This window comes from Sapajus apella, unplaced genomic scaffold (genome assembly GCF_009761245.1).
Source record: "Sapajus apella isolate SASKATOON/1434 unplaced genomic scaffold, GSC_monkey_1.0 scaffold6, whole genome shotgun sequence".
Lineage (NCBI taxonomy): Eukaryota > Metazoa > Chordata > Mammalia > Primates > Cebidae > Sapajus > Sapajus apella.
Window position 1 is genome coordinate 60,642,172 of NW_022436946.1, and position 25,043 is coordinate 60,667,214.

General features: G+C 36.4%; 1 protein-coding gene across 1 annotated transcript; it reads right to left on the reverse strand.

Moving 5' to 3' along the window:
• Nucleotides 1–2,335: 2,335 nt before the first annotated feature.
• Nucleotides 2,336–24,383, reverse strand: SPACA1 (sperm acrosome associated 1). The gene is made up of 7 exons (XM_032275285.1): nucleotides 21,132–24,383; nucleotides 15,221–15,277; nucleotides 11,559–11,660; nucleotides 10,426–10,532; nucleotides 9,643–9,778; nucleotides 4,582–4,702; nucleotides 2,336–2,577 (listed from the first exon to the last, which is right to left on the reverse strand). Exons 1-7 carry the CDS (start codon nucleotides 21,346–21,348, stop codon nucleotides 2,424–2,426), a joined length of 894 nt encoding a protein of 297 aa, XP_032131176.1. The 5' UTR covers nucleotides 21,349–24,383; the 3' UTR covers nucleotides 2,336–2,423.
• Nucleotides 24,384–25,043: the final 660 nt, after the last annotated feature.

A 25,043-nucleotide genomic window follows, 5' to 3' on the forward strand; every position in this document is an offset into this window, starting at 1 on the left:
ATAATAAAAAGTCTCCCATCAAAGAAATGCTCAGGGGGAGAAAAATCCAAGATAAGACTCACTGGCTTGGAATTCCAGCCAGCTACCATTAAAGGCATTCCACCTCCCTAAGAAGGAGCTCCCAGAGGGAGGGGCAGGCCATATCCTTGCTGTTTAGGTGCTTTAGCCATTCCAGCCTTCAGGCTTTTGAGAGTCTGAATTGACCCATGGTGGAAGGGACACCCCAGCACAACACAGCTGTTCTACCAAAATGTAACAACTGCTGCTTTAAGCCAGTACCTGATCCCATTCCTCCTCACTGGGTAGACCCTCCCAACCAAGACCTCCAGCCACCCCTACCCAAGCTCTCTAGCTGACAGAGATCTCAATTCCCCCTGGGATAGCTCTCCCAAAGGGAGGGGCAGGCTGCCATCTTTGCTGTTATGGTGACTTAGCTGTTCCAGCATTCAGGCTTTGGACAGTCTAGGGCAACCCAGGGTGGAAGGAATCCTCCAGCACAGTACAGCTGCTCTAGCTAAATGTGGCCACACTGCTGCTTTAAGCAGGTACCTAATTCTGTTCCTCCTCACCAGGCAGGACCTCCCAACCTGGGCCTCCAGTCACCTCTGCCCATGTTCTCCAACCAACAGAGATGTGAATTTCCTCTGGGATGATGCTCCCAGAGGGAGGAGCAGTCTGCCATCTTTGCTGTTAGGGTGACTTGGCCATTTCAGCTAAGTCTATTTATTTAGATAAATCCCATAATTTGGTCTTTGGAGTGTTTGAGGTGAACAGAGGCAGAAGTGGACCCTCAGTACAGCACAGCTGCTCTACCAAAACGTGGCCCAGACTGCTTTTTTCCTGATCCCATTCCTTCTCACGAGGCTGGAACTCCCAACTGGAGTCTCCAGTAATTTCCTACAGATGCCTTTGGGCAGGCAACAGATCCATGACGCCCTGGGACAAAGTTCCCAGAGAGAGAGGCAGGCTGCTATTTTTGCTGTTTCACAGCCTTCACTGGTGACACCTCCAGGTTCCAGAAAATATGAAGTGACTAGGGACTGCAGTGGTCCCCTAGCATACCACAGCAGCCCTATTGAAAGGTGGCCAGACTGTTATGTGGGTGCCTGTTCCTGTATCTCCTCACTGGATAGGTCCTCCAGGCCTGGGTCTCAAGCTATCACCCACCTCCCCACAACCAGAGCTATGGAGCCACTCCCCAGACAGAGCAACTCCCTGGACAGAACCTCCTGTTCTGTCCAGGGCAACTAAAAATTATTCTTTTGGAAAATTTTATAAAAACAATTTTTTTCACTTAAAGTCCTCAGTGAGTTTCCTACAATAGATAACGAAATCATTTTCCAGCCAATTCCTAATTGCTTTCCCTCAAATATAAATGCTATATAAAAGAAAACATGAATAATTCTACAACACAGCCTATTTTTTGGCTACTAGAGGGAGGTATACCATAAATGCTCATTTACAATGTCTTCTGCACACATGTGCAAAGAGTTAATGTATCATCAGATAAATCCCATAATAATAGAAATAAAATTGTCATAGAATTCATATAAACATTAAAATATATATATATTATGCTACCATAATAACATCTGAAAATTAATTTCTGATGAAGTCTACTGAATCAAATTAATGTCTTGGTAACTTATCTGATAGTTTGCCATAACTGTATCACATAACGACACGGCACAAAAAGGCAGTAATAATGTTCAAATATAAGTACTTTGGTTCTGAGATGTTACCTGTATACCAAGAACAATGAAGGTACTTATCAGTGGTCATTCAAAAGCCTTTAACTCACTGCTTCTCTGAGAAATATATGACATGTTAAATTCATGTCATTTCCTCAGGCACCTCCAAGTTCCTCTCCAGTTCTTCCTTACATATATCCTACATACAATCATATTTAAGTCACCTAATACATGGAAAATGCTTTTGGCAATGCTTAGCACATAGTAGTCACTAAGTATTTATTGTTATCATTATCATTGTTACTTCATGTCTTACAAACTTTGTATGTCACATGCCCTGCAGAGATTCTAAAGTGTGATTTGCTTTAGCAAGTTCAACCCAGTGAGAGAAAGTCTAATATGTAAAGCATTTCTATATTACATTGTTCTTATTTAGGACAAAACAGACAAATCACCTAAGGAGTTATCAAAGTGATAAAAAATGACCTTAAAAGATTTGTTGGGGTTACCTTTAGATAATATCTCTAAGCTATTACCTGAAATAAGCGTTGGGAACAAATTAAAAGTAATATTTGATAACTGATAAAACAGTCCTATCCTCACACTGCATTTCCTTCACACTGTGGCAATCCATTGTAACATTATTAAAGTATTTCAATATATATTTTATTTTTATAATAACGAATCTAATATTCTGTAATATCCTTTGGTTTGTTATATATCATTCATACATCACTCATTCCATTCACTTAAAGCATCATCTTCACCAGGCATTTCTGTTGGTGATTGGTCAAGAGAAGTTGAATCTTTGTATCTCACAGAACTCTGCTCGGATTGTACCTCAGGCGTTAAGATTTTTGCCCCCCAGAAAGACTTGACTGCTTCCCTGGAAGAAGAAACAAAAACCAAAAGCACTATATGAAGTGAAAACTAAAACTGAATAGATTTCTATATTTTCTATGTATAGAAATATATATATGTGTGTGTGTGTGTGTGTGTGTGTGTATACCTGTATGTATATATTATATTTATGATACAAATATATATACAAGTACAAATATATATAACCTGTATATATACAAACATATATAACCTGTATATGTATTTGTACCTGTATATATATTATAGGCACATTATATTTATATTATAAAGGAAAGAAAAAGAATATAAACATATTTATGGCTACTGAACTGTATACTTTAAAATGGTAAAAATGATAAATTTTATATTCAAATTTTACCTCAATAAAGAATAAAATTTTTAAAAAACATAATGATAAAAATTACTATTTAAAATGTTTAGCACCTACACTAAGGTTACATGACCATACCTACTCAGGAAAAAGAATTGGAAGACTGATTTTAAAAAACACTTTTACGGGGGTTGGGGGATCTGGGACATACTCCAAAAATAACATTTTTATGAAAACAACTGTTTTTGCTTAAAGTCTCGGTGGATTTTCTATAATACATAACAAAATCATTTTCCAGCCAATTCATTGTGATGATGCATCCAGCTGATGCATCACAAACTAAAAACGAATAATGAATAAAAAGGCACTTCTTAAAGAAGAGATAATATATAATATATATGTACCTATATTGTATAATATTATATATGTATATATAGTATATATGTGTACATATAGTATATATGTATTATGTATGTATATATGGTATATATAAGTGTAAATATAGTATACATACTATATATATACAAGTCATATATGTGTATTATATATGTATATTTAATATATATGTGTATATAATATACAGGTTATATATGTATTACATGTACATGCATGTAAATATATATTACCTCTTCTCTAGTGTTTTTATTTTTAGTCTGTGATGCATATATATTACATATATGTATCATATATGTATACACATACACATGTGTATTATGTATATATACATACATGTATATATACATACACATATATGTATGTATACCTATATGGTACAAATATATATTTGTATATATAGTACAAATATGCATACATAATATATATGATGATATTTATAACAGTTACATGAGTATCACACCCTGGTAAGTCTGAGGCCTTATATATATACATATTACATATATATGTGATGCATATGCAATCATATGTAATATATACGCATCACAAACTAAAAGTAATGAATAAAAGGACATTTCTTAGATAAAAGGTAATATATATGTTATATATACATATATGTACATATGTATTATATAACCCATATATTATATACGCATGTATTATACATTATGTATATATAGTATATACATATTTAGTACATATATACGACCTATATATATGCAATAATTGTATATATAATACAATAATACTGTACAATTTACATATATATTTAAAATATGCATGTATAAAATAAAAATATATAAAACATATATTATTTCTTCTCTAAGAAGTGCCTTTGTATTCATTATTCATTTTTAGTTTGTGATGCATCCGCTACAAATCAGTAATGAATAAAAAGACTTACCAGGGTGTAATACTCGTGTAGGTATTACAAATATTGTCATACAAATGAATTAGTAAGTTACAATAACGAAGTTTTAGAATTGAGAGAACCACAACTGGACAATATAAATTTCATTAAATAAAACTTTTTAAAGCAATTAACATGGAAAATTATAAAAATTGCATTTAACAGCTCTCTCATGGTTGGAGAAGCAAGTCATGAGATTGTTTTTAAAAGCATCTACATAAAGAGATGGGGTAGCCTGAACTAGGGCAGTCACAGGAGTAATGAAAGGAAATGGACAGTTTCGAGACAACATGTAGGAGGCATCCTGGACATGGCTTTACAATTCACAAGATGAGGAGGGAGACGAAGAGGAGGATGTCAATCAAGGGTGATGATGCATTCTGCCATTCACCTACCAATTTACAATTATGAAGATCAATATAAAGATTACAAATACACAGATAACGACTCCTATGGTCAGTACGAAAACTAAGATTGCATCAGTGTCTGGTCGGCTTGATCTTCTCATCTGCAATTCTAGAGAAAACACACAAATCTAATGATTATCACTACTGAGGACAAGGAAATGGGTATTTAAATTAAAACTTTATATTTGAAAAACAACTACAGAAAAATACAGAAATGCTTAGTGGAGAGAAAATTATTAATGATCTTGCTCTTCATGTTTGGAATGTCCTTTTCAAACACACAAAAAAGTTCAAAGAATCTGACAATGAACAGCCTGTGTTACCACCATCTAAATACTACCATTAACATTTTACAATTCATCTACCCATCCTTCTATCAATTCATTAATCCATCTTACTTTTGATGCATTTTAATATAATTTGCAAATGTCAGTACGCTTCCGACCAAATTTTTCAGCAAGCATATCATTAACTGAGTTTTTCAGTTTTTTCTTTGAAGTAAAATTTTCATGCAACAAATTGCACAAAGATCTTAAATGTACATTTGCTAGGTTTTGACAAAGGCAAACTCATATATGTAACTAAATGCTAGCCAAGATACAGAATATTACTATACCCCAGAAAGCTCCCTTGAACCTCTTCCTAATTAACCCCTTCCTCATCCTCCAGAGGCAACAAGTATCCTGATATTCTCTTCTACCATAGATTACCTCTGACTATTCTAGAAGTACATACAAATGGAAACACACAGTAGGTAATCTCTTGTGTAAGGATTTGTTTACTCAGAATAATGTTTTAGAAATTCACCCATACTGTTATATGCAACTATCCTTTTTTTTATTACTAGGTAAACTCCACAATTTGTTTACTCATCCTCCTACTGATGGATACCTAGGCTGTTCCAGTTGTGAGATATTATAAATAAAGCTGCCATGAACATTCTTATGCAAGTCATTTTGTAAATATATATCTTAATTTTTGGCTAAATATCTAAGAATCTGAGTGTGTTTAGCTTTGTGTGTTTAGCTTTCTAAGAAACCATGAGAACGTTCTCAAACTGATTATACTGACTGTACATGTTTTATAAATGTTTTCTACAAGATTTTGGCTTGCCTATTCATTATCCTAATGATTTCTGTTAATGAGCTGAAGTTTTTCATTTTGATGAAGTCTGATTTATTCAATGTTTCATTTTATGGTGATTGTTTTCTGAATTATGTCTAAGACACGTTTGCCTACTCCTGAATCATGCAAATATTCTCCTATATTTCTTTCCTAAAGCTTTATGGGTTTAGCTTTTACATTTAGGTCTATGATACTTCTCTAATTTTTATATATGGTATAAGGAAGGAATTGAAGCTCATTGTTTTCCATACACATATCTACACCTCTCTCTCTCTCTTTAGGAAATGGGGTCTTTCTATATTGCCCAGGCTAGCCTTGAACTCCTGGGCTCAAGTGATCCTCCCACCTCAGCCTCCAAAGTAGCTAGGATTAGAGTCACACATCACTGCACCCAGCTCACACACCACTCTTACATCAAGCATTATCTCCCATAATTCTTTGCTCTTTCAGCAAATAAGGTTATTAAAGAGACAAAGCCAATCTACCATATGTATTATAATATTGCTACATTGTAAACTGGTAAAAAGACAATTAATATAAAATATTACTTACTTTGTGAATTACATAGCTTTACTGTAGCTATTTTATGTCCCCAAATTCTGGAATCATAAAAGATTCATGGAAGAAAGAACTATAGAGATCATCTGATCCAACCATTGCATTATACAGATAAGTAAACCAAGGTCCAAAGAGGTTTAATTTGTACAAGCTATATTTGACTATTTAAATATTTTGATTTTTATAAGTATCACTCTGTCAGAGTAGTCTTCTATATGAGCAATCTCAACTGCTTATTTTTCTGGATTTGTTTCCCCTATCCATTAGATATCACGGAATATAAGTTTCCATTCTGCCTAGTAATTATAGAGCTATAAACTCAAGTTAGGGATCTCACTGAATAGTTCCAACTGTGCTAAAGAAATTCCATATATATTTATATTCCAACATTGTTGGATATTTAGAAATTTTTTATTTCAAAATAACTTCAGATTTACACAAGTGGTGACATTTTGAAAACTTAAATAAAAGACACCTTTTAGAACTGAAACCTGACAAGAAGAAATGCAAAATTCATTTGTCCATTACTCTGCAGTGTTAGCTGAGAGAGGGTAGAGAGTAAGGAGCATGAATATTTTATTTATTACAACAGTAATCTTGCAAGGGTCACCTAGATTATTTTTATAGGGAGCACTTCACACTGGGGTCTGTTGGGGGGAAATAGGGGAGGGGCAGCGGGGGGTGGGGAGTTGGGGAGAGATAGCATGGGGAGAAATGCCAGATATAGGTGAAGGGGAGGAAGGCAGCAAATCACATTGCCACGTGTGTACCTATGCAACAATCTTGCATGTTCTTCACATGTACCCCAAAACCTAAAATGCAATAAAAAAAATAAAAAAAATAGGCTCAATTTCCTATGGAAATATTTAATGAAAAACAGGCTAAATTTGATGCTCTCACTTTTTAGATAACCTAAGCTTATGTACTTATTAGTTTCTTAGGACCACCATAACAAAGTACCACAAACTGGGTGACTTAAAAACAACAGAAATGTATGTCTCACAGTTTTGGAGGCTAGAAATCTGAAAACAATGTGTTGGTAGGGCCATGCTGCCACCGAAGGTTCTCGGGGAAAGATCCTTCCTTGCCTCTTACAGCTTCTCAGCTTCTGGTAGGCTCAGACGTTCCTTGGCTTGTGGTAGCATAACTCCAATTTCTGTCTCCATTTTCACATGGCCATCTTCTCCTTTGTGTCTCTCTATGTCTTTGCCTGGTATCCCCAACCCTCCCGTGTGTGTGTGTGTGTGTGTGTGTGTGTGTACGCATAAGCATGCCCAAATATTCCCAAGGCCCACTCTGCTCTAGTATAACCACATCTTAACTAATTACATCTGCAAAAAACCCTATTTCCAAATACACTCGCATCCTGAGTACTTCAAAGTATCTTTTTTAACAATGCCTAATTATGAAAGATAGCTATTGTGGGAGTGAAAAATCTGATATTTAAGTGAATGAATGAGAATTTTTCACTAGGGAAACCATATTTACCCTAAAAATATCTCAATTACATATTTGTTTCAAGCTAGTACTGTATTGTGTGGACATTTCTAGCCAAAACATTTGTTTGATTTCTAAACAGCCAAAGGGGTCTGTTGCAGTGGTATACCCAATTGTCATGTTTAAAGCAATTAATAAATACCAGAGTGTTCTAAAAACATTTTGTCAATCAGTGCATGTACTGAGATGGCAGAGCTACCCCACCATTCCTCGACTGCTATGAGAGAGAGAATTTAACTTTGTCTCAATAAAGGCCTGACATTTTAGGGTCTGTGTTCCAGCCTTTAAAATATACACTACCAAATACATGCTCCCTTCTAATTATGAGAGGAGCTAACCACTGAACTGCCTTAACAGGGACCAAATAGTAGGGACAAAGACTGAGAATGGCTTCATACACTTTTAATATCATGAACGAGGGCTAGTTGAGACATTTTTTAGTGTGATGATGTTTTTATTCTCTTGCCTTTTTTAGAGCTTTATTGAAAATTATCCTTTTAATGACATCTGATATCTCAATAGAGGAGTAAGATTATTAGCTTTCACCATGAAGATGTTTCTAAACTCATTAAAGAGCATATCAAAGGAAGTTTAAATAGCAGTTTATTTTTTTAAATCACCCTAAAACACTTCAACCTGTTTTCAATAAAATGTGTTATATCGTGTGGTATCTCTAGACTACAGCAGAAATTCTTTCCTTTGGGTTCAGAAATAGCTTCAAGAAATCCAAACACTTTTTAAAAATTACATGTAACTTTTGGCATATTTGTATATGTGGACATTTTTCTGGAAAAAGGATCCTGAGCCTTGATAGGATTCTCAAAAGAACTTGTGACCAAGTCCCCACATCCTTAACAACAAAGATGACAACAACAATAAAAATGGTTAAGAGCAACACAACAAAAGGAAATACTTACCTGGATATGTAAGCCATCACAGATTAAATTGCAGATATGCCAATGGATCTATTTCACAAAGGAAATATGGTTTCTAATACGTAAAATTACATTCAGGACAATATTTTAATTTTGTGATATATATATTTTTTTGAGAACTGTATTATTGCTTCATCAAAAAACATTTGCTTTGGCCAGGTGTGGTGGCTCATGCCTGTAATCCCAGCACTCTGGGAGACCGAGGAGGGCAGATCACAAGGTCAAGAGATCGAGCCCATCCTAGCCAACATGATGAAACCCTGTCTCTACTAAAATATAAAAAAGTAGCCAGGCATGGTGGCAGGTGCCTGTAGTCCCAGCTACTTGGGAGGCTGAGGCAGGGGAATTGCTTGAACCTGGGAGGCAGAGCTTGCGGCGAGCTGAGATTGTGCCACTGCACTCCAGCCTGGCGACAGTCAGACTCCATCTCAAAAACAAACAAAAAATTTGCTTCAAATATGCAAAGCTTAAAGAGACATACTGTGACATCACATTTCTTAATTTTATTTATTTTACTGAATCAAAATTTTCATAAGCATCCATGAGAATTCCATTTACCCATTTTCACTTTTATAATGAAAGTAAAAGAAAGAATATAATTCAAGTTAGAGGACTGTTCTTTGAAGATACTTAAGAAATATACCAGTTTCCTAAAGTGAGGCACTTGTGACCACTTTGTGAAAAAGAAATTAAAACCTTTGTAGAAAGGTCTAAATGATGTAAACCAGTGATTCTCAAAGTGTAGTCCCTGGATAAGCAGCAACAGCATTACCTGGGAACTTGTTAGAAATGGAAATTCTTGTTCCAGTCCCATCCCAGATCTACTGAATCAGAAACTACGAGGGCTAGAGATTGGTGTTTTAATCCTCCAAGTGATTTTAATGTTCTTTACAGTTTGGCATATAAGCAAACCAAGACATTGCTGGGCACTTACCATTACTCGTATAGACTGTGAATTTAATAGTTGCTACTATTTCATTATTATCCAATGTGTCACACTCGAAAGCCAAGGGGTGATTTTCCCGGCGTACTTCTAGGATTGCCGAATCATTTTCAAGTACAATAGATTGCTATTTAAAAAGAAAAAAAAATAACAAAGTATCAACATTCTTCATGTACACTCACCAGGAAACAATTTATTTCCCTTAAGGAAAGGAGGGCTACCATCTCTCTCAGCTTAGTTTAGTAATTAATAATCTAAATGGATTTTCAGTCACACAATCCAGGCTTCAAATCCCAACCCGACCACTTCCTGCCTGTGTAAATGTGGACAAGTTACTCACTACATCTCAGTTACTTAGTTGTAAAAATGGATATAATGATAGTGATTACCTCATGAAATTGCTATATAGATTTAAAAAGGCTCTAGCACTTGGTGTTATGTATGGCACTTAATAAACCCTTAATTAATGTGACCCACTGTTATCACTATATAACTCCTACATAAGCTAATGAAAATCTTGCTTCCAAAATGGAATACTTTGTATAAAATGGACATCTTAAAGTTCTGATTACAGCTGGCCCTTGGACATATGTAAAGTCTTAGTCCTGCTAAATAATGAAAAATTTCAAATTCCAAAATAATAAAGTTGTATAATTCTTAACTTCATTTTGGCAAACTGCTTTCAAAAAGAAAGTTTTCTGAAAGCCATCAGAATTGAGAAAAAAATTTTACTACTCACTATAAAGCATGAGATTACATCCATTCATTACTCACTTGGTCTGGCCTTAGAAGTTTCCACATATATTTGAAACGATTTGCAGGAGATGTGTGAATACATGCCAGTGTAACACTTCCAAGACTTTCTAAAATTGGCTTACCCCCTGAAAAAAAATTAAATACAGAAATACCATTGGGCCATTATAAATTGCTTTATACACGATACTCTTTTTTTTTGAGACAGGGTCTGGTTTTGTTGCCCAGGCTGGAGTGCAGTGTGCAGTGGCATGATCTTGGCTCACTGCAACCTCTGCCTCCTTGGCTCAATGCATCCTCCCACATCAGCCTCCCAAGTGGCTGGGACTATAGGTACATGCCACCATTCCTGGCTAATTAAAAAAAAAATTTTTTTTTGTAGAGATGGGGTTTCACCATGTTCCCAGGCTGGTCTCAAACTCCTGAGCTTGAGTAATCCTCCTGCCTTGGACTCCCAAATTGCTAGGATTACAGGTGTCACAATACTACTTTAAAAAGCCACCTCCAGTTTTAAAAATCAACTATCTGATGGAAGTTATCAAACTTATAATTGGGAGTTTGAGTGTTGAGGAACAAAGGACTGATGGATGCAAAGATAAAGCCACCAAAAGGAGCACGTAAGGAGAAACCAGGGCTCTCTGTTCCTTATGCAGAATAAGGTGTAAAGAAGAAATAAGGGCAATTGACTTAATGATCTGTTAGGCTAAACTACGATATCTATTGGTGGCTTCCAATATTGGTTAGAGACTCCCATTAGAGATACCGAAATTTCAGAACAGTGTAATTTGATATAGAACAGCTGTCAAAGTTCTCAATTTAAAATTTACCAATCTACTGATAAAATGCCATGACCAAAGCATCAAAAGCATTTCAACACAAGATAGCCTCAACTCCAGACCCAATATACAGTAAGGCTCCAGTGTATTATAGAGAATATATGTTAAATTTTAGAAATATCTGAAAAAATGTAAAGCAAAATCAGAAAGTTACTCAGAACTATAACTGTTTAAAGAAGTGGAATTTTAAATTTTATGATTTTCTTTCAGTATGCCAACTGGTTTCCTCCTTCTATTCAGTGGCAATCTGAGGTGAAAAATATTTTCACAGAGTAAACTCTTCCCCACTGTTTCCCTCCAATATATAATTCAACTCACAGCCACAATCTATTGGTCCATGGCATTCTTCTACCCGTACAATACACTTGGATTCACCACCAGGGCATCCATTTGTTAATAAAACTTCTCTAATGCCAATACCTTTGGTTAAAAAAAAAAAAAAGGCAAATGTTAAGAAAAAAACTAATTCCAGAGTCTCTTCACTTTCCCACCTAGGTCTTTTCTTGAGATTTTTCTTCTAATTTCAGAAATTAAGTTCCTAAATTCAGAATGAGAATACTTAAAATTTTTTTGGCTCTTCATTTTGAATTATTTCCTAAAACAGTATTTTCTGGTGTGAGTTACATGAAACACTAGTTCCTCTGGTTACCATAAGAAAAAGGATTCCATGATCATACACGTTTGAAAATGGTACATTAAATAAAATTAAAGGAACTGCTTTACTACAGAATTTTGGGGGAACTTTTTAATATGTTAGTAAATTAATATGCTATTGTGTACATTTTCATTGATCTAAGATGTAAAAGTTTTACATTTTAACATCTTTTAAATCAGAATACATTTCATACCTTTGATAACATTTCATAAATTAATCAGCAATATTTTTCCTTTATAGACTACCTAAAGTGTAAGTCTATAAAGTCTTGGATTTGATGAAATACAGTGGTATACAATATTTCACAAATTTATTTGACCATGTAACTTTTTGGGGAAGCATGAAGGGAGCTTCTGGAGGAAAATTAAAAATTGCATTTTAGCATAAATGGTGTCGTTAAATATTTAGATTGGTAAAATGTCTGCATTAAATATAGAAGGGACAACCTATTAATGACCAAATCTCCATTTCCAACAAGATGCTCTCTTTAGATTGTCACACTTTTTTTGTAACAAGAAATTAATTTTCCTAACTGATCTCAGAATTCCAGAAAATTCTCCCATCACCAGAATTGGGAGAAATAACAAAATGCTAGATTAGCTAGCTACATGTTGAACTACATGTTGAACCATGTCCCATGTTAAAGCAGGCTAAGAAAGAATCCATTTTTACCTCCTTTTCTACCAGACTTCCTCTTCTAGCCCCTCTAAGATGTTATCTCAGAGGGAAAAGGAAAGTTGATGACTAGAGTTGTTTTATAACTGCTTCTCAAACTTGACAGTGTGTGCAAATCACCTGGAGATCTTACTAAAATGCAAATTTTGATTTTGCTGTTTTTGAATGAGTTTGAGATTCTGCAGTTCTAACAAGCTCCCAGGTGATACTGATGCAGTCTGTGGACCGCACTTTGAATAGTAAGGGAGAAGACTCCGCATGAAACAAGAAAATGGAAGGATGGAATGAAGAAGGTCTTTGGTTAAGATAGATGACTGAGAATGTATGGCTCCACTTGAATTTATAAAAGATTCTTTTTTTGAGATGGAGTCTTACTCTGTCACCCAGACTGGAGTGCAGTGGCACGATCTCAACTCATTGCAACCTCTGCCTCCCAGGTTCAAGTGATTCTCCTGCTTCAGCCTCCTGAATAGCTGGGATTTACAGGCATGCACTACCACACCTGGCTAATTTTTGTAATTTTAGTAGAGATGGGGTTTCACCATGTTTTTCAGCTTGGTCTCGAACTCGGATGACCTTATGATCCACCTGCCTCGGCCTCCCAAAGTGGTGGGATTATAGGCGTGAAACACCACACCTGGCCTGAAAGATTCTTTAGAAGCACAGCCTTAATTCTGAAGTGCATAGTTTGTTTTTTGTTTTTTGAGAAGGAGTCTTGCACCGTTGCCCTGGCTGAAGTGCAGTGGCGCAATCTCAGCTCACTGCAACCTCTGCCTCAAGAGATTGGCCTCCCAAGTAGCTGGGATTACAGGTGCTTGCCCCACCATGCCCAGCTAATCTTTTTTTTCGCATTTTTAGTAGAGATGGGGTTTCACTATGTTGGTCAGGCTGGTCTCGATCTCTTGACTTTGTGATCCACCTGCCTCAGCCTCCCAAAGTGCTGGGATTACAGGCATGAGCCACCGTGCCCAGTGTGCATAAATATTTTTAAAGCAGGTATTTCATGTATTTATTTACTTAGCTAAATACAGTTCACTGAGATGCATGTAGGTGTGAGATTTTCTGTAATACCAAGTAACACCTAAAAATCTGCCTGGATATAAAAGAAAACTTTTTGACTGCTAAAATATTGTTTCAGAAGTTAAACAGGATTTTCATCAAGGCATTTTTCTCTTCTAGTTCTAAATAGAAAGGTTTTTAACATTTTGGGCATGGAATACTGCTTTTTCTGGTTTATTTTTTTCCTTATAACTTATTACCATTTGACACATAACATGTTTTACATATTTATGTGTCCACTCTTACTAAAATATGCATTGCTTGGGGGCAGAGAGTTTTGCCTACTTTGCTTATATCCCTAGCATCTGTAACAATGCCAGGCACATAGTAGGCAAACAATTTTTAAATGGAAAAAAAATCATTTGAGTGAATACAGTTCCTAAACTTCTCTTTAAATAATAGAAAATGATGTCAATTATTTGAACTATCATAAAAATAATTCTCTAACTCTGAAAATTTCTGAACTAAGCAGCTAAACAAAGACATAAACTACAAATAACTGCAGGCTTACTACATGGATTTCTCTCATTTTGTGACTCTGACTTACTAAGAAATTAAGGTTAAATTAAAAAACAGGTTAACACAATTTTAAGAGATAGAAAGAATAGTGGTTGCCTGGAGCTGGGAGGAAGGAGAAATGGAGAGTTAGCGTTTAATGGGTATTTGAGTTTGACATAATTAAAAAGTTCTAGAGATGGGCAGTTGTGTTGGTTGCACGAGAATGTGAATGTGCTTAAGTCCACGGAATTGTACATTTAAAATGGCTAAAATGGTAAATTTTATGTTGGGTGTATTGTACCACAATTTTAAAAAGCTTCTCCAAATAAAAACAATTCAGGTGTGATTTTTGATGCCCCTACCTCCGTGAAATTCATTCTGATCTAGACTAGAGCTGCTTGAATTTTGTCTTCTTATCATCTGATGATTGTTCCCTTTTCTCTCTCACCACTGTTTTCTTTCCAAGACAGGTTCTATTTAGAGTAAACTTAATTTCATTGTGAATTATCTATGGTCTTCTCAGCACCCTGGTCTACAGCACTGGTTATCAAAGGATAGTCCTCTAACTAGCAGCATCAACTTCATTGTAAACTTGTTAGAGAAATTTTATGTCCAATTTCTATCCATGGAATGATCAGACTAAGTCATGTTCTCTGAATATTATCCTCCCAACAAACCCAATACTTCTTTTCTCCAAAACATGACACATAAATTGGAGAAATGTAGAATATATAATGGACTATTACAAATAAGTAAATTCTTGATAAATTTGCCAACACAATATGTGGGAAGACATCTGTGAGATGCGTCGGAAAAGCTTTCATCTTCTGAACATCTGTGAGATAGAGAAAATTTTACTTTGCCAAAAAAATATAGGGAGCTGGCTTAAAATAAGATTTAGAGATTACAGACTGAAAATATCTTACAGTTTAAAGCAATCAGTCTAGCTCTGTGTATACATTATAAGTATTAGAAACAAAAGATGCATGAAAGTACACAAGTTACAAATAAAAAGTTGCACACTATCTGCTTTTACCTTTCCTCCCCCCACCCAATTACAACATGGTTTATTCATCTGTTCAATACTACTTACCACATGTAACGGTGCACATTCCAAATTCTACTTCTTTGACTACGTTCCTATTTGAAACTAAACATAAAGGGTAAAGATACATTATTTAATTATATGAAAACTTTTCTAAGTGAAACACCTCTTACTTGGAGATCAAAAACTTGTGTAACATATGGGAAGCAAACATTTTTTAAGTTTTCCATTTAAATCAGAAAGCAATGACATTCTTAGTACTGTTAATATCTAAATCAAAAGAATCTCAAAGCTCTAAAGAAGTCCATCAAATCAGGAAATAACCTAATAGGAAGGTTTATATTTAAACTTTGTGTATACCTTAAAATTTTTTTCATCAGTTGACATACAGTGAGTTAAAATTTGATAAAGGGTCAGAAAAACATATAAAGGCCTATCAGTTCTAGAAACCAATTTTTTCCTATTCTCCATTTTCCAAAATTGAGAATATAATTTCCAATCAAAAAGAAGTCATTAACCAGTGTTCATTAAAATGATAAAAGTTATAGATTAGTTCTACTCCCCAGGTTAAGATGGTAAATGCAAATATTTCTAAGAATTTATTTCAACACTTTAGCAGGTTAGTAGAGGAATATATCACTATTTAGAAATTAAACTTTGTTGGTTCCAAATCATGTTTCTCTTTTTCTAATCATTCTGAAGTTTGGCATAGAATTCCACTAGCTATAGCATATAAGCAATTCTTCAGCTCAAATTAGGACCAAAATCTCAATAGAAAAAATTATAAAGTGAGGTGTTAGAAGATGACTTTTAAAAGGCATTGTACCCTAGGACAACAAATCACATGGAAAACACATTGAACTGGAGTCCAAAGAGCTGCTTCTCTCACTAATTAGCTGTTTGTGTTTGAGCAAATTAATTAAATGCTGTCAGGCTTAGTTAACCCTTCTGCAAAATTTGGAAAGGAAAATCCATCTCATTTGATTGTTGTAAGAATTAAATAGGATAATGTGTGTGAAAGCATTCTATAAATTGTTTAGTACTACAAACATACTTAAGATATAATTATCCAATTTAAACCCATTTTGTACTTATTAATGCTAAGAGTTTTTTCCTATTTTGATTATGGTAAAACCTCAATAGTTTCATAAACACTTCTATTCTATACTTACAAGCACCAAATACAGTTTTTTTGTTTTTGTTTTTGTTTCTTTTTGAGACAGAGTCTCTCTTGCTCTGTTGCCCAGGCTGGAGTGCAGGGGCATGATCTCAGCTCATTGCAACCTCGACCTCCCAGGCTCAAGTGATTCTTCTGCCTCAGCATCCTGAGTAGCTGAGAATATAGGCATGCACCACCACGCCCCGCTGATTTTTGTATTTTTAGTAGAGACAGGGTTTCACCATGTTGGCCAGGCTGGTCTCAAACTCCTGACCTCAAGTGATCCACCAGCCTCAGCCTCCCACAGTGCTAGGATTATAGGTGTGAGACACTGTGCCTGGCCCCAGTATAGGTGAATACTCAGTAAGCACCTGATACACATAAGTAAATCAATATTGACTTTATTAAGTCATTTCTTTAATAAAAATTAGAAAAGAATATCATGATTTAGACTATCATGATGATCCATTTTGAATTGTGGAATGCTTAGACACCTTCTACTGGCACATTATGAGATACAAATTAAAAACCAAATCCTGAACACAGAAAGCATGGATAACAGAATGGGTGCTGCACTACTTTTAAATATAAACTTTTTTTCAAAAACCGTTAGTCAATCACTACCTATTCTACTTTGGGAAAGTTGTTCAATTTCTTCCAACTCGTTTCCTTAAAGAAAAAAAAAATGAGATTAAATAAGAAAGTCTCTAAAGTCCCTTTCAGCTTTAATATTCTATGATGTATTGAGTGTCCCTTAGATTACCCAGTAACTTTTTTAAAAAATGAGAATCCCACAATGGTGGGTCAGGAGAAATGTATGTAACTGAACTTCACTACGGCATTTGTCAAAATTTCCTGTTATAAACCTATGAATAGTAAGAAAATATATGGTCTAAATGTCAATAAAGTTTTACGTGTAACTGTTTAAACTTTAAGGCCACAGATGTTAATTAACTAGTTGGTATTAATATGGTAGGAGTGATGTGTCACAGGGCTCTGTCCTGTTCAACATTTTTATTAATGACCTGGAAAAAGATGCTGTTATCACGCTGACTGAATCTAGAATTCTGCAAAGCTAGAAAGGATAGCAAATACATTTGATGACATATCTGGATCTAAAAATGACAGAGTAAAATAATGAGCAGATCTAACAAACAATATGAAACTTTTCAGGAATAAAGTCCTTCACATACAGCTGAACATACAGCTGAAAAGTCAGCTGTCCAAAACTATTTTATGGGTTGTCTTAATTTGATAGGACAGTTAAAAATGAGTGGAGAATACAATAGTGAATTCAATAGGAGTCAAAGATGTGCTGAGGCTTCCCTAAAAATCTACTGGGTCTTAGACTACACTAATAAAAGCCTGGCATCCACAGTGATGAGGATAATGATCTTCCTCTTTTAGCTGTGGCCAGGTCCTGAAATGTTCTCTTCAGTTCTGGATAGCACACGGTAACTCTGGGTTATCATCAAGGTACAATTTTAGTTTTTCAGTTTCTGAGAGTTGATTTGTTAGGTTGATATTTTATGACTTTTATCCTTCCTTAGAAGTATTCCAAAGACAAAAGGAACATATATTTGTATAGGATAAAACCCACTGTATAGAATACAACTTTCTATTTTGCAATTATTGTGTAGGTCTATCAGATCCTTTTTATAAATCTAAGGCCATACCTGTATAAAAGATATATTTAAAAGGTGTATTAAAGTATAACAAGGTATAACAAAAGTATAAGGATATAAATCTAACATCTTAATGATTTTTTCTTTATCTTGAAACATTGTGATATTTCATCATCCATAATGATGGTATTACTCATTATTTTCAAGTACACTTTTTAAATGACTAAAATTTAAAAATGAAAGAATGATTGGAATTGCCTAGAAAACTAATGTAATTGTGAAATAATTACACTAACACAGGCTATTACAACATCCTGTGTTTTCATATTGCTTTGCCCAAGGTATTGCATCATCTTTCAAAATGTAAAGGAAGTCTAGAGGTATCCTCCTTGTAGTCTATTTTGGGCTTTTATTGAACACAGTTGAGATCTCACAATTTTTCATTTTTTGCCCATAATGGCAAAGAGAAGAAAACTGACAGAGAAAACCATTTCACAATTATTGAACAAATCAGAAGATGAAGAGACAGATAACACTTTAGATGCTAATGATAATGAAATTAATTGTATAAGCAAAATCTCAATGAGAGATGATAGATGAATATAATAGATGAATTTTCTCTAACTTAAGAATTTATGAGTAAACATTACATTTCTGGGGATGAAAAGAATATATGGTATTATCATGTAGTTAGCCTTTCAACGGGAAAGATTTGATCCTGAAATATACTGTGACAGTAACTCATACCATACTGTTTTGCTAAAAGGATGTGGACAGTATTCTTTCTTTTTTATAACGGTTATGTACCAACATTTATTTGCCAAGGTTTGTAAATGAACATATTGTGATGAAAGATATGTATATAAAGGTGACTGAAAGAAAAGATTATGTAGAAATGAATAAAATTCATTGGATCAATCATTCTAATGGGTGTTTATAAATCTAAAGATGAAAATATTTTCCAATTGTGAAAAAAGATGGCTTTCTCTTTAACAAAATATGTGCCTTTGTAGTTTTCAAAAGTGTTGGTCTTTTTTTGACAAGTGCAAAAAGAACCAAGATTAATGATAAGCTAGAATCTATTAAAGATGCACTGAAAATCTGGAATCAGTATTAACATGACGAATGCATTCCAAGTTCATGCTTAATCATTGAACACTCAGTTGTATTCAAAGTACTTTGGCCAGGGTACATACACCTTCAAAACTAGGAGAGATGGAATAAAAATTTGAATTTTTCTATGTTTAAATTCTTATTGAAATTTCTAACAAAGTTGTTTTCACTATTCCTTTATTCTTATTTGTAAATTATTTTTAAATGACTTAAAAACAATTTAAAGCTCCACTGGATAGTAAATGGGGATGTTTCTACTGATCCACTGAGGGTTAAGGGGACAGTGCAGGCCAGGCACAGTGGCTCACGCCTGTAACCCCAGCACTTTGGGAGGCTGAGGCAGGTGAATCTGGGAGGCTGAAGCAGATGAATGACGAGGTCAGGAGTTCAAGACCAGCCTGGCCAAGATAGTGAAACCCTGTCTCTACTAAAAATACAAAAATGAGCCAGGCACAGTGGCAAGCGCCTGTAATCCCAGCTATCCAGGAGGCAGAGGCAGGAGAATCACTTGAACCCGGTGGGGCAGAGGTTGCAGTGAGCTGAGATTGCGCCACTGCACTCCAGTCTGGGCGACAGGTAAGACTCCATCTCAAAAAAAGGGGGGGGGGGGGGGATGGGACAGTACAAATTTCAATAATGGTCCTGGAAATTTTCAAACCTCTAACACCTCAGATGTTTAAAGTTTTGGATTCTCACTCTCCCCAGGAAAAAGCACCTATGCATGGAATAGTATGTTTTAAATCCCAGATAGTAATGGATTCCTTGAAGTCCATAAAAGAGAAAACTGAGACTCTGAAAGGATAAGTAACTAACCTACATTTTAATTTGAATGTAAGACATTATAACTTTATTGCCTGAGGTTAGCCTAAGTAATATTTAGCATTTTACAGCTAGAAGTATTTCTTGACCAGTTTAATACTAAAATTGTTAATTCAATTACTTTAAAGGGAATGAAGCAATAGCTACTATGCTTTAGAACATGTTCTCTTCTTTCCTAGTCATCTTTCTTTTTCACATTTCCGAAGTCAAGGATCTTTTTAAGCTCTCTGTAGTGTCATGTTACAAGGCCGTGCAAACCTCGATCCCACTATTAACCTCAAGACAGTCCATTTCTTTCTGTTGGTGCTGAGGGTCAATATCAGTAAATAAACGAAAGGCTAGCAAACATAGCAGTCACTCTATATGTACAGACTAAAGAGATGTGAGAATGCAAACGATATTAAAAGAACCTGAACTGGGTCATTTACAAGGGAAGGGAAACATCTTTCTTGAGAAGGCAGCAAACTTGCAGCTGACCTTGTACCTGCTAGAATGTGAGTTACTAATCAATATGACATGTACAACGGCTTGTCAAATTTTATTACTTAATGAGCCAGCAGAAAAAAAGCAAATGTATGTACCAAGCAGAAGTTCATTGTTCCTTTGGTTAACATGTAGCATCTAACAAAACCACTAGTTGGATCTCTTAACAGGTGTTTTCTACTGCTCTCTTTGTCTGAGGCTACACATACCAATTGAACACCACAATGCAGAGGTGCTCAAGGCTAGGAGCTGCAGGAAGCTGCTACGGGGCTTCTGAGCAGCTTTGTCGACACACTGGTCTATCTAGATGTGTCATCGTAAAGGGGGATTCTGAATTCCATTGCACCCCCAAGTGCAAATGTGGAAATCAAGCAATGTGGAACTTGGAAAAAAAGTCTATGGAAAGGGAAAATGACTGCAAGAGGAGTCAAAATGATTTCTCTTGGTGGAAGCCCACCTCCCACCCTTAAATATATATATATATATATATTTTCCCCCCTTGTCCAAAGCAATATTTAGAAGTATTTCCATAGCAATTTCTATATACGTGCTTATCTGTGCATCTTGCTGTGGCCTGGGAGAATGAACACATTCTTCTCCAAAGCCTTAAGATGCCAGAAACAAACTCGGGGCTGAGGCTATGCGAGAGAGCTCTCTGGACGTTAACACCGATAATTCTCCTTGTTTTCGGGCAAAGAGCAGGCCTTTGCTCCGTCAAGAGAGGCCTCCGCGTGCCCGCCAAGGGGGCTCCCGCCCTCACCATCGTCCTCGGTTTCGGGTGGGGCGTCGTTCTCCGCGGTCTCGCTGTCGTTGTTTTCCGTCTCCTCCTCGCCCTCGCCCGGGCCTTCGCGAGCTAGGCCGCCATCCTGGACCGCGGCGGTGACGTTGGTCCCTCTCGCGGACTGGAGGCCCGCCAGGAGCAGCCAGCCTACTGTCAGCAGCAGCCCAACGGGGCAGCCCGTGCCCCCGGGGCTCATGGTTCTCGGCCCCGAAGGCCGTCTGAGGCGCAGTTGCAGCCGCGGCTCCTGAGAGCAGGTGCGTCCAAGAGAGGTGCGACGCCCCGCCCGCAGCCACCTGGCTCCGAATCCCCCATAGCGCCCAGGCAACCATTGAGGCGTCACGGTTTGTCACCACCTTCTGTCTGCGAGGCCGCGCCGGATTTGGGCGTCTGGAACCCGCGCGGAGCTGGGCGGTGGGGGGGCGCATGCCGGGACGCGACGAGGAGCCGCGTGCATCACGCCCCTAGGAAGGGATGGAGCCCTTCCCCGCAACCGGAAGTCCCTGCCCAGGGCGCTTCCTCCAGCCTTCCCGGTGTGGTCGGCATTGCTGTCAGGTGCTCCCTCTGCCTCAGTTGATGGAGGGACCCTTCAGCCCCTTCTTTCACCCTGCCTGCTTTCGTCTAAGACTTTTTTTTTCATACATTATGTTTACCCTTCCTCAAACTAGACTTCTTAGCCCTCACATACTCTGCGTGACTTGGTTTCGAAATTTCTTATCCAGAATATCCAATTTGGGATGTATTGAGAAGGACTTGATTTCTTCTTTGGGATTAGAATAATAGACTTTGAGTAGGAAGAAATTTAGAAATCATCTGATACTCCAGACCCCTCATTTTTAAGTGAGTAGATTAAGAATCAGAGAGATTAAATGACTTGCCCAAAAACATCCTGCAAATTATTTACCAAGCTGGAGCTCATAGTCACATCTCCTGGGTGCTCACTTGATGATCAGTGATTCTTATGATTCAAGGTTAACAACGAAGAGGCTTTTAGTGGGGATGATTGGGAGTTCAAGTGCTGAAAAGTTAGGGTTGACTTTTTGATTCTGTTATTACAAATTTTATCTCATCTAGTAATCACAATATGGTTGTTTGTTGTTGTTTTTGAAAAGAAACATAGGGTGTCATACTTTGAGGCTTAATGTTTAAATTCCTATGACAAGTGAGATGAAAGTGAACTTGCATATACTCTGGCTTTGGGGATATTTGAATATCTAGTCTCAGCAGACTAACAGATAAGCAGCTAACAGAAAAGTATTAAGAGATTTTTCAGAGGCACTTATTTGTAACAAAATAGGTTATTTGAAGCAGAAGTTGAAATTTTTTTATTTGAACATTTTCTCCGGCAAAGTCTTCTAGTTTTGAAAACACAAGGACTGCTAAACATCCTCAGTATTAAGGTTCGAATTATTATTGGTGAGAAGTCTCTGGGAACATTTACCTCAATTAAAATACCATAAAATAATAGCACTTGACAAGATTATGAGGGACATTAACATGGGAAATTTAGAGATGATCTTAAGAAGTAAAGGCCTTTGCTTCATGGCTAAATAAGTGAAAATTTTTCTGTTTTGAATCCTGAGAAAAATAAGTCAAAAATTATGTCATCAAACACAAACTTGAAAAAGATGATATATAATATTGTCACTGGCAAATTGTTGAGTGTTTCAAAGTCAATTTTAGGACCCATTGCTTCCTGAATATAGTATCCTTTCTGAGCAGAGGAAGTCCTACAAACTCTACAGTATGTAATTTGACTCCAGGAAACATGAATAATCTCATAAATAAACAGTTCTAAAGGGAGTCCAAAAAACCTGAAAGATTTAACACTGAAATAAAGATTATTGTCTCTAATAACAGCAATATAAATCACCTATAAAACACTGTGTTACTCATATAAGTTATAAGAAAAGGTATAACATCTGTCCTTAACAAACTTTTACTGTCTCTTTAGTACTCTCTCTAGCCACAAATAAATGAAAATAAGTGTTTAGCCAGAAGGGAGGGCACAGAATCTAGAGGGACTGACCCTACTCTGACCTGCAGAGTAGGAATTCCACCCTCAATCCCTGATATGCTCCTCTGACCCACCTCATCCTGCTAGGAACTAAGCGTTTCCACTCCCATCTCCAATTTCCAAGAGGTGGGGATTAGAGCCCAAATTCCTCTGCCCCACTCTGCCCAAACATAGCTCACCTATCCTGGTCTGACCTTGCCATGATTGGCCTCATTTGGCATGCAAGAAAATCATTCCTCTATCCAGTCTCTGCACTACCTACCCTTGAAGACTTTGTATTCTGAAAAGGAAGACTAATTTGCGTGTGTGTGACATAAGCACAAGATAATCAAGGTCTGAATAAAGGATCACCATAAAAATGAAAAGAGACATGAATGTGAGAGAAATAACAAAGGAAGGATTAAGGAAATGGAATGACTGGCTGCCTAGGCTGGATGAGGGAGGGAGAGAGGGAGCAAATAAAGGGAATTAGGAAAGTCTGTGGATATTTAAGCAGGTTAAGTTGGAGGTATCAACAGAAATCAAGTGAAAACATACAGTGGGCAACTTGAGATTACCACACACCCCAAAAAAGATGAAAACCACTGATACATGCCACAAGCATGAAAAATACACACACACACACACATGCGCACACACACACACATTCAGTTAATATAATGTTCTAAGTACTGCTGTAACATTAGAAACTTTACAGTGATATTTATGAAAATAATTGTCTGGCATATAAAATTGATTTTGGCTTTAATATGCTTGATTTGGTAAAAAGCATTCTCCATAGTAATCCCCCAGAGAGAAGGCTCTCAAAGCACTCTTGCCATGTTTCTAACCTTTAGAGAAAAAGAGGTTTATCTTTCTGGATCCCAGAAGCAGGATTTCTCCCCTGGCTTTCTGTTTCCCACATTTACCTCTGTTGTGTCCTCATTCTCTGTCAATCATTTAAAACTGTATTGCTATACAATGGAAGATTTTGTGGTAGAAATGGAAAACCAAATACTGGATGTTCTCACTTATGAGTAGGAGCGAAGCTATGGAAAGACAAATGCATGTGGAGTGGTATGACGGACACTGAAGACTCAGAAAGGGGGAGGGGGTGTTAAAAATTACCTATTGGGTACAATGTACACTATTCGGGTTATGGGGACACTTAAAGCCCAGAGTTCACCACTATACAATTCATCCATGTGGACAAAAACCACTTGTGCCCCTAGAGCTATTGAAATAAATTTTCTTGAAAAAAGAAAACATAAAAAATAACAAAGTATACACTTTAAGGAGTTAGAAGTTTTAACATATATGTATACACCTATAAAACCATCACCACAATCAAGATAGTGAAAATATCTGTCACACCAATAAGTTTCCTCTTCCCCTTCTCCTCCTTACACCTCCATCCTTGTCCTGAGGCATCTACTGATCTACAAGAGAACATTTTATGGAGAGAACACTACTCTTTCATTAACACCTGTAAATTCTTATTGCCTTAAGAAGACCTTCAGAGGGGCAGGGCCTTCGTAGGCAGCTACGTTAGAGTTTTTCGTCAGTGGAATCACACAGTATATATTCTTTTGTGTCTGGCTTCCTTCAGTCAGCAACATTGAGATTCATCTCTGTTGTCATGTGTGTTAACAGTTCATCCCTTTATATTACTGGGTAGTGTTTCATTTGATGGATGATATCACAATTTGTTTTTCCATTCACCTTTTAGTGTCCTTTTGGGAATGTTTCCAATATGGGGCTTGTAATGTTTAGAATGTTTACATCTACTCAAGAATATTGATTGGTTTCTAAAAACTAAGGATATTGGTCGAAAGTTTTTCTGTAATATCTTTGTCTAGTTTTGGTATCACTGCAATGCTGGCTTCATAGAATGAGTC

Excerpts from the sequence above, each read along its gene's own strand:
- SPACA1 (XM_032275285.1), bottom strand. The coding sequence starts at position 21,348 with ATGAGCCCCGGGGGCACGGGCTGCCCCGTTGGGCTGCTGCTGACAGTA. Across the intron at positions 15,278-21,131 it reads ACCCGAAACCGAGGACGATG|TTTCAAATAGGAACGTAGTC; the intron begins GTGAGGGCGGGA and ends CTTTATGTTTAG. Across the intron at positions 10,533-11,558 it reads TGGACCAATAGATTGTGGCT|GGGGTAAGCCAATTTTAGAA; the intron begins GTGAGTTGAATT and ends ATTTTTTTTCAG.